Genomic DNA, 10,829 nt, shown 5'->3' with positions numbered 1-10,829 from the left:
ACATTAAACAAACACCCAGGCAGGAATCTCCCACCACCGAGGAGCTCGACACCGCGCGTTGTCATGGCGACAAGCATCCCATCTTAAATTTGTCTATAAAGGTGAATTCGGGCTTCGCGCACTGGTTTGTGTGCGGGTGTCGTGCTCGTGACGTCTTGCTCTTTTGTGACCGTCAGTAACCCATGCGGTCATGTCGAGCCTTCCTTCCATGTCGGCCGGCCCCTAGCACGCGCCACCTCCGCGAGTCCAATCATAACTCAAAGAATGCCCACCCTCTCCCTCCCAACCCGCCATCCAAGTCGTCCTCGTACAACAACACAGCGCGCGTGTCACTTCCGGACCGGGCAGCGCACAGCATCAGCAGGCAGAGTGAGAGCCGATGGATGAACATATGAACGGAGCCGTCACAGACAGAGCCTGAGCACAGACACGCTGAAGACGTGCCAGCGATAAACTAACAGAAACATTTACCGGTAAGTTTCCTCGTCGTTTTGTGACGAGCACACAGGATGCTGTGGCACCGTCAAGCTACACTAAAAAATGAAGATCTACTCTGAAAGTAAGAAACTTTATGCGTCTAAAAACAAAAACAGGTCTAAGAGGTTTATTAAATGATGTTGAATGTCACATGTTCTAAATATTTGGGAGCTAACTTAGAGGCCTGCCAAATAAAAGAGCCAGTGACTGGGGGGATTTTATGTACTAAGTATTTTAAATAGCAGTTTTGCTATTAGCTTTCTGACTTGTTTCGTTGCAGGTAAAGATAAATAATGCCCATAATTATTGTTTTTATTGTTTTTTATTTTATTTTTCTTCTTAAATGAAATGTGGGCATTACCTCCCATGTTGTAAAGTGTTTTACTTTAGAATTTGAAACCGGAAGTGTAACTGACGGTAACTGGTTTGTGTTGAATGTTGCAGCTGGAACATCTGTGGCTCACTGCTGAGCCCACTGAACTGATAAAGTCATTGAAATTACACAACATGTTACATGTCTTTGGCCTCACTCTTAAGCCTTAACAAGGAATGATTTATGCCCCTTAAAATAATTTTGTAACATTTCTTCATGAGCTAATATAGGTCAGCTTATTACAGTCTTAATTTTTTTTGATGTGGAAACTTTTATAAATGTCCCTTTTCCATCTCTCCTTTGGTATTCACATTTACCCAATTACGAAAAGCAGACAAGTGGAGCACATTTTAAAAGAACATTTGTTGTACTCAAAGGCCCAGAGCGGAAAGTGTGTCAACCTCACCGCAATCCTTGCTCTAACACGTACAATCCTAACCTGCTGGCTGCTTTTAGTTTCTATTTACACAGCTGACGGGAACTTGCCTGTGGTGGCAGTTATCAAATGATGCAGGTCCTTTAGAGTGCTCCTGTACCTAGAGACAGAGACGCTGTTGTCTTGCAGAGGATGGTCCGATGTGATCAGCAAACCCACACACACACACACACACACACACACACACACACACACACACACACACACACACACACACACACGCGCACTCCTTCCTGCAAGCCAAGACACTAGTCTACTTCACTGTGCTGTTATAAAACACATCTGAAGCTGGGTATGGAGGGGAAACAAGGATTTTTATTTAAATTTACTGTGATTTTTCTGCTTAACTGTGAACACCCTCTAAGCTCATATCGGAGAAAGAAATAAGTTGTTGATTGTCATGCATGCCAGTAGTTTGTGTCACCACAGAAGCAGAGTAAAGCTGCAGTCTGATCCGCATAATCCAAGCAATTGTGTTTTGTGCTTTCACTCTTGTTGAAATCACACTTCATTGGTTTTGATTGTGTCATTATTTTAAATCTGGGCCCTCAAACCAAACACAAACATACGAACGAACCTCATATCCTATTTCTTTTTACACACACACACACACACACACACACACACACACACACACACACACACACACACACACACACACACACACACACACACACAACCCCGTTCAGCTAGCTTAGTGTGGACCTTCATTGACATGATGGTTTCCCTAGCCCCTTTACCATTAAAAATGAATGCCTAACCCTAACCCTTACCCTAAACCTAACCATAACCTAATTGTAACCCTGACACTAAAACCACATTTTGAGCCTCAAAAAGGCCTTCAAACTTGTGAGCACCGGTGTGTGTGTCCTCACAAGTGACTGTTGGTTCTCACAAGTATAGTAGAATGCAGATTTCGGTCCTCACAAAGATAGCTAGACAGGAACACACACACACAGAGTGTGACCCTCTAGCCTTGAGGTGCCCCATTTCAGAGTCGATTGACCCACACAGCAAACGGCTCAAGGATTATATTTGCTAACCCTGACCCCGATTGTTTCCGTTCGGTGCATTGTTTCGCCACAATGTCTTTGTTAAAGTTTCTGCAAGGTTTCGAGACCGCCTGCTTAGCTGAGTGGGTGTAAGCACTGTGACGTGTGCACACAAAAGACCCCATTCACGCCATCTCCAGAGGAAGCAAAGATTCCCTCACACACACAGGCGCACACACAGGCGCACACACATGCCGGCTCACCCCACCACTACGTAGACCGTACCACTATATTACTCAATTAATCCAGTGATTAACTCAGTGAGTGGAGACTGCCTGCAAATCTCTTGCTGTTGCATAAAGCTAACTATTCAGTAACCATTAGTCTACATGTTATGTATACCCATTCTTGAATGCAGGCGATTAGAGCCAGCCTTGTTATTGGTTGCAGTTTTGCAGTTTAGACTCTTGATCCTTCTTTTTCTTTGCAAAGACATAGTGCAGCTGGTGTGTAAATCAGGCTGCATGTGGTTGTGAAAAGCCTCTTCTAAACCATCAGTAGGTCAGGATGCTGTCTTATGGTCAGCAAATGGCTATTTAGGGCAGTTAGTGATGTAGAACCAGGACCATCAATCTTTTATTTATGCTAACTTGAGTATATTTAATGTAGCCAAGTGAAATCTGACCTTCATAATATGAGTTATGAAGCCTATAAGCACATAGGTTTGGGGTGCAACTTGGTACTTTTTAAACTGCCTTATTTTTTCCAACATTTTTTAGCCTGTATGTGTCCATGAAGATATCTTACGTTCAATTTTGAGGGCTGAAAAATTGAATTACATTTTATTTATGTACCGCCAAATCACAGCAACAGTTGCCTCGACACATTTGGGCAGTGCGAAACATGCAGGTGGGCAAGTGGCTGGACCTAAACAAGTTTCAGCATTTCAAAGGTCAATTTCTTAGCTACATTTTGATACAAGGCTCATCCTCATCCTTCTGTGTCAAAATAAAATTTGTATCGTCTAATGTTTTTAATGGCTTCATTTAATACGCTAAAGCTATCGTATAAAAAATTAACTGATTCTGAAGGCGTCAAGTGGAACTCACTGGTTTTTTTGGAAAGGTAGTGAAGTTATCAGGTCCCTTCTCTGCCCTTGCGCAAACTAACTAATGGTACCTGGTAACACACACAACCACTGTTAAGTTTTAAATATTGTTCAAGATGCAACAATGCTGGACATTGTGTGTTTTTTAGAATTCAAAATGGGAGTATTACTCCTCTGTAAAGGTTCGTGAGGGTCTGCAAATGCAGGATGCAGAGGGACGTTAAATTGCAAAAGATGAACCTTTAATAGCTGAGATAGACAAAGTCCAAAGGGCTTCAAAACCACAGCAGGATTCTAAAAAACAGAGAGCAAAAGAGGAACAAGTAAAGAGCAAATGGAGAACTGATAAGGAGAGAAGCAATACTGTTTAAACAGAGGTGAAAATGATCAGGCACAGGGGAATCTTATGAGCGCTACGCAGATGTCCACAAAGAAGCAAGGAAAATCTGTATAAACAAACAGAGACTTTTTTAACCCCTCCCCCCATCAACCCCCCCCCCCCCCCAAAAAAAAAAAACAACAACAAAAAAAACCAGGAAGGACAGTGCTGTAAAATAGTATTACCCTTTCACGATTAATTTTTTTATTTTTTTTATAATTTTCACACATACGTGTTTCAGACAGTAGAAAAAAAAGCAGAAATGTGAGAACAAACAACAGCTATGAAACATGCTTTCTAGGGCATAGTATGCAAACTTTCATGGTCACACTCTCACAATTTCTTTCCTCTACTGACACTGTGTGTGAGAGAGAGAGAAGGTGTTGTGATATTTTGATACCATGGTAGCATTTGCTGAGTATTGTTTGCAATGCCCTTTGTTTCAACCTCATCTCCTTTTGCCGTGAAACTAGATACTAAGGTTGGAGGGAAAACACCAACAAATCACTCTTTTACCTATCACTCCCTTGCAGAAGATGTTTATGTGAAGACCATCTGGTTTTTGTGTCAGAACTCAGGATGTAGAAGACTTCTGTGTAAAATTTATAGGTCTTGTGAGTGCATTTTTATTGCCCTTGCTGAACAAAGGATTCCAACTGTCAGGACACCACCCCACCCAGTGGGCAGGGTCTGAACTGAAACTTGTTGTCTGCCTATAAAAAACTGCTGCACAAAGAATAAACTTTGAGTTAGTTTGGAATGACAATTTAGAACAGTCTCCGCGTCTTTTTGTTCTTCCAAACTGCTCCCGGTACTCCGGCCGGTACCGTAATTAACCGTTGATCATGCTTGAGAATATTTGAATTTTGTTATAGGTTAAAGGATGAACTCTGATGATAAAAGCCCACGCCTCAGAGAAACCCGGAATGGAGTTTCTGTCAGAAGGGAAGAGATAAGCCAACAAGAAAAGCTTCCCAACAAATATTTATTGCTCCTATTTTAGTGACGGAAAGATGCCAACTGACCTCAAAGTCCTGACCAAAGCCAAAGCAGCTGAACTCTGATACTAACTAGAGCTATGAAGTTTAAAAGATGTCACTGTTTGTTTAGCAGTAAGGGATCTCTAAAGACATGACGGGGGGACATTGTGTTTTCTGGAGTAAAATTCAGTATGTCTGGGTCTATCCTGCTAAACTTTCTCAATTTTTTTTTAAATCTCTCTGTTAAATGTTCTCAATTTTTAAAAAATCCACTACAATAAAAGCACTGTATCATTAGAACTAAACTAAATTAAAACACAAATCACTGGGCCTTTAACCTATGCCATGGTATGAAATGTGTCAAAGTGAAGGACAGAGTCACTGAGTTCAGAAGAAAAACAGATTTTAACTTTATTGCTTAATGGAAGTCAGGAGTCATTTTTAACTCATTCACTGCCATTGACGTCTATAGACGTCAACTGAAAAACTTACGTTGACTGCCATTGACGTCTATAGACGTCAATTACGTTTTTCAATGGGAGGGGCCAGAATACAACCTCGGGCAGCTTGTCAGTGAATTTTATTTTTTCATATATTTGTAAATAAATTGTTTTGATAAAACATAACCTTTCTCAGTGTTATTTCTGTTTTATAGAAGTGAAAAACTATTTTATATGTTAGAGGTGTCACAAAGCAAGAAATATTAGTGTCAAAGGCACTTTTCTGCTTGAAATGTATTTTTCACAAAAAGCTCGTTTTCTCCCTTTTTTTGGTCAAAACAGGCATTTTTGGTGGAACCCACCTCTCTTCTACAGCTGATTACTAAAGAATGGAAAATGGTAGAAACAAGCTTTTTTTTTTGGATGAAAGAAGAGAGTCTGTTCTTCATTTTGGTAGGTTCAGCGTTTATATGATCATAACACACAGTTTTCTGTGGCTCTTCAAAAATGAGTAAAAATGCTCAAAAACCCTGGCAGTGGGGAGTTACCTGATTTGAAAATGGCTGGCAGTGAATGAATTAACAACTAGCAGAAGATAGTGGAAATTATTTGATATTTTACAGGAGATCTAAGCCATCTGTTCCTCGTTGACACTGAGCAGCAGTGGAAGAAGTTGTAGTCTGCCAGCACCATGCCTTCCTGAATCTTTTTCCTCTTGTTTAATAGATTGTTTAGCACAGTGCCGCTCATCCATTGTCTTTATTTCCTTGAGCTCCACTTTGAGCAAAAGAAAAATGACAAATGGGACAGTGGGGCCAACAAACGAACACTGAAGAGTGATGGGGTAAAACTTGTGTTCCACCAGGGTACAGTTTTGGTAAGCTTTAGCATCCTGTGATGAAGCAGGGCGTCCTTGCTGGGTAACGAGACACCAGGAAGCAGAGGTGTGGACTCGAGTCACATGACTTGGACTCGAGTCAGACTCGAGTCATTAATTTTATGACTTTAGACTTGACTTGAAAAAATGTTCTAAGACTTGTGACTTGACTTGGACTTTTACACCAATGACTTGGGACTTGAATTGGACTTGAACCGGTTTACTTGAAAAGACTTGATATTTTACCCCAAATACAAAATTTAACATGCATATTATATAGAGATTGAAAATGTGACGTCATTCACGGGTAGAACCGCAAAGGATTCTGGGAACTCGTGGCAAGCGGTACTAGCGCACGCAGGCTTTCAATTGAAATCAGTTATACAGCGATAAAAAGAAACACAAAAATGTCAAGAAGCTGTTGTATTATTAACTGCAATAGCCGGTCGCATGACAGCCACGGGAAGCCGACGGGTAAAGAGATCGGTTGTTATCGGATTACGTCGTTGAAGAGAAATTGTTCGAGCCATGTTTCCGAAGTAACAATGAGGCGACGGGTGGCCTGGATTGCAGCCATTCAAAGACCAAATATAACGTCCCAGAACCCTCCAGCTCACAGGTTAGTCTGCTCCAAGCATTTACACGAAGGTCAGTGTTTTTTAGTAGTTAATACGTCACTTTCATAACATAATTGGTGATATAGGTTACAAGCAAGTCTGGCGCTGAACAGAAATTGTCGCGCTATGCTCCTTTATTTATTGTGCATAAATAGTGAATTGTCCTGACACAATATTGTGTTTCGCTTCTGTTATTATGGTACATTGACAAAAACATATACTTTTATTCACAGGATAAAACAGTTTTTTGTATCACCAATTGCCCAGTACGATTACAGCATACAGTATTGTTGTCACTGCTACATTTCTGTGATGCTACCAGAAATTATTTCCACTACTAATTAATTACCGTTGAGCTCAAAGGTTATATTAATAAACGGTTAACGAATGTGTATTTATGACGACAATTTGTGAGACTGGTAAACTTATGATACGTACGATGGTCTTTCGTTCTACACGGTGCATTTCAAGGTCCTGTACCCATCCGGCGGTAAACTGTACCTGGACTTGTTGCAGTGACCTGAAGTTACTAAACTTCATGAGTGTATGCGCTCACTCCAAGAAGCGTATAATTATAAATATGCATATAAATATGCTACGATGAGATAGCTGACTTCATCTAACTAGCAAATGTTGTCCAGGCTACGTTGGTGATACAGTTTTTTTTAATGTGTATGATATTTTTGTCATGCGATTTTAAAGCCGGTCCTACAACCGCATCCAAGAATAACATGCAGCTTATCTCAGAACTGTCGGTGAAAATTATTCTTGGAGCTAGGTTTAATTGAGCTGCATTTTAAAGAGGTGCAATTTCACAATTTGTGTATATTTTCTAAGTTCACTATTTTGTCATGTGTTGAGAAAAACACAGATTTTAAAATTACATGGTCTAACATTTACATTTAGCATAACTGCAACATTATTTTTTCGTTGTTTTTTTTTTTTAAAGACTCGAAAGGACTTGAAATTCAAAGTTTCAGACTTGTGACTTGACTCGGACTTTTACACCAGTGACTTGAGACTCGACTCTGACTTGCCTGACATTACTTGAGACTTGACTTGAGACTTGAGGATAAAGACTTGAGACTTACTTGAGACTTGCAAAACAATGACTTGGTCCCACCTCTGCCAGGAAGAACCACAGAGCTGCAGAGAAAGGAGTCCATGTCCCACAGGGAACAGATGGTGGTCTGGGAGAGCAGTGCTGGTAAAATCTTTGATTTATTTATGAGTCTCAAAGGGACACTCGTGGGATGAGTGTGTACAGGAGGAAGGTGGGCACAGTGTGTGTGTTTTTCAGCGGGCAATTTTGTTTGAGAGGTGGGGGAACAATGTGAAGCGGCAAGATGAGCCTCTTCCTCCTATGAATAATAAATTACTGCTGCTAAAACGGACTGTTGTAGAGTGTGAATGTGCGCACATACACACACAAGCTGTTTTGACAGACGGTGTTATTTTAGCTGCACAGCTGCAAAGACGGCCGATGGCCTGAATAGAAACATCAATATACATTATGGTTATTTGTCATAGTAGTGCCCATAAATAACACCTTAAGAACCTTATTAACCCAGAAACTAAGAGAATAACAAATAATACATAATATAGCACAGAGCTGAGTAGCGAAAACAGCTTATCAAAAAGAGTTAACTAGCCTAAAACCAAAGAGGGGGCTGATTCTCTGATCGCATAGTCTATGGTTGCAGTCTATGAAAATAGCTCACTTAAACTGTTGTACTTTACTGATAGGTTTATAGTCTCCATCACTAGTTTAATGCCTTGGTAAATATAACATCATGCTCATATTGTATCAACAAGTGGTTAAGTGGTTGCCAGTAGTGATGACAGTTTTAAGATAAGCATTTTTCCAGCTCAGTCACCACACCTAACAGCCAGATCGTCATATTATTCGGCTGTTGGGTGTGGGTATCCTAGTAATCCACAGTAATCGTGATCTGGTGTCTGTGGTGTCTCAGAGTCAATGAGACATTCTTCTACAGCTTGGCATGACATTTAATTTACTTGAATCACTGTAATTATTAACTCATTCACTGCCAGGGTTTTTGAGCATTTTTACTCATTTTTGAAGAGCCACAGAAAACTGTGTGTTATGATCATATAAACGCTGAACCTACCAATATGAAGAACAGACTCTCTTCTTTCATCCAAAAAAAAAGCTTGTTTCTACCATTTTCCATTCTTTAGTAATCAGCTGTAGAAGAGAGGTGGGTTCCACCAAAAATGCCTGTTTTGACCAAAAAAAGGGAGAAAACGAGCTTTTTGTGAAAAATACATTTCAAGCAGTCTGATATTCACTGACAAGCTGCCCGAGGTTGTATTCTAGCCCCTCCCATTGAAAAACGTAATTGACGTCTATAGACGTCAATGGCAGTGAATGAGTTAATAGAGGTGAAGACATTTTAAATGTTTGGTTATACTGGGAACTAGTTTTATTTACCAGTCCTGTTTTCTCACCCCAAATTTGAAATCATTGTTTCTCTTGACAAAAGAAACTGTTTAACGTGACTCATCCTCAACATTCTGTACTAAAATCAGTCAGTGCAGTCCTAATGCTGTGCCTCTTGGATGGCAAATTTACATTTAGTTTTCTGTATATAGAGTCATGGTAAACATTAAAGTAAGCTCTCTTTAAATTCTGAGGTTTTGTGTATCAGGACATGAAAAAAAAATCTGGTCTTAAACTCAGATGAATGAAAACACGTCCTCATTTCTTCTACAACTACATGCTTTCAGATAATTTAAAAAATCCCATTGATGGGATAGTGTAAGATTTCAGTCAACGTAGGCTTTTTAAATTGCAAAATAATCTCAACTCAAAATTCACTTAATGTTTTGCTTTTTCCTTCATGGTGTGAAATAAACATTCATGCTGAGCCTATTATTTTTTAGTTCATTGACCAGGTTCTGTATCTATCTTGAAAATTAGATATCGGCACTTTACACTAACTGGTACCTATTGGTAAGGCGCTTTTATATTGACATGATAATGTTGCCTAATTGCCTTCATGGGTTATAGGGAACTACACTTACCAGGAAGTCTGTAAGATAACCTTAACGCTAATCTCTGTTCAGGACTCTGGATAGCTCCCAAACTCATCTTCTGTAGGTTACAGTCTCCGTCACCAAGTGCATACCTGTTCTGTGTGTGTGTCTGAAGAAGCTAGGGATGAGGTGAAATTTCAAAGATACGCACACACAATACAGCCACCTTTTACCCAGTGAAGTAGATGTGAGGTAGTCCCTCTGCGCAAACCTCATCACATTCTCTCTAAATTTTACATCATGGAGTTTAACGGGTGGATTCTTGAGCTATAGCTTGTTCCCTGTTCTTATCTGCTCCTGACTTGGCTATCTCCTTCTGTCGAGTTGCTTGAATCCTGTCACACAGCCCACATGTAGACTTTCAGAAACCTCACAGTTAGTGTAGTTTATGTCTGTTATAGCTGACCTTTTTACTTTTTTCACTTCTTCCTACGTGTCCCCATCCTTTTTGATTTGTTTCTCCTTATATTTCCTCTCTGGTCTCCTTCCTCACCCCTTCATCTGTCTGTGTTGTTTTGCTGTCTTCGACACTAACAGTGACTGACATTGACTGATGTGCTCTCTTCTTTGGCGTGAGTGCACCGGACACAGGAGTTGCAGGGTGGGGAAGGAACATTTGAGTAAGAGAGTCGGTGTGTAACACCATCTCTTGCCAATAACATAATAACAAGCTTCTGCTTTACTATCAGCGAGAACATGTGAGACAGTGCTTTGTTTCAGTTTCAGAATGAATCTCTTGGAAAACCACAGGAGTGTTGTAGACACAAGCATAATTTTGAAACTAGTTTAAAAATTTCCTCTAATGCCATGTTGTGGATATTTTTTAGGAGTATTGCAGAGCTGTGGGCATTGCATTAGCAGAAAGGGAGAATTGAGAAGGCAACAGAAGAAACAAGGGAGCAACTGAACCAGCACGAGCAGGCACTTCTTCCCCGCTCTCTTCTCTCTGCTTGTCACAGCTTTGCCAAGATGAAGCTGAAAGAGGACCTGAACCCCATGCTGCTGCTCCTCTTCCACCTCATGGTGTGGATCTACACCGTCATCACCTTTCTGCCTTCCTACCTCCTTAGCTGGGTGTCCAGACCTGACG

General features: G+C 40.5%; 1 protein-coding gene across 1 annotated transcript in view; it reads left to right on the top strand.

Moving 5' to 3' along the window:
- The first annotated feature begins 321 nt into the window (after nucleotides 1-321).
- acsl3a (acyl-CoA synthetase long chain family member 3a) overlaps nucleotides 322-10,829 on the top strand; it is a 48,230-nt gene continuing 37,722 nt past the window's right edge. The window contains exons 1-2 of the mRNA XM_004562821.6: nucleotides 322-473; nucleotides 10,567-10,829. The exon at nucleotides 10,567-10,829 is cut by the window's right edge and continues 254 nt beyond it. Coding sequence (XP_004562878.1) covers nucleotides 10,709-10,829 — 121 coding nt within the window. The 5' untranslated portion in view covers nucleotides 322-473; nucleotides 10,567-10,708. The remainder of the gene's footprint in view (nucleotides 474-10,566) is intronic.

This window comes from Maylandia zebra, linkage group LG14 (assembly GCF_041146795.1).
Source record: "Maylandia zebra isolate NMK-2024a linkage group LG14, Mzebra_GT3a, whole genome shotgun sequence".
In the NCBI taxonomy this organism is placed as follows: Eukaryota; Metazoa; Chordata; class Actinopteri; order Cichliformes; family Cichlidae; genus Maylandia; species Maylandia zebra.
The sequence above is the reverse complement of the archived record's forward strand: the minus strand, read 5'-3'. Positions and strand labels throughout refer to the sequence as shown.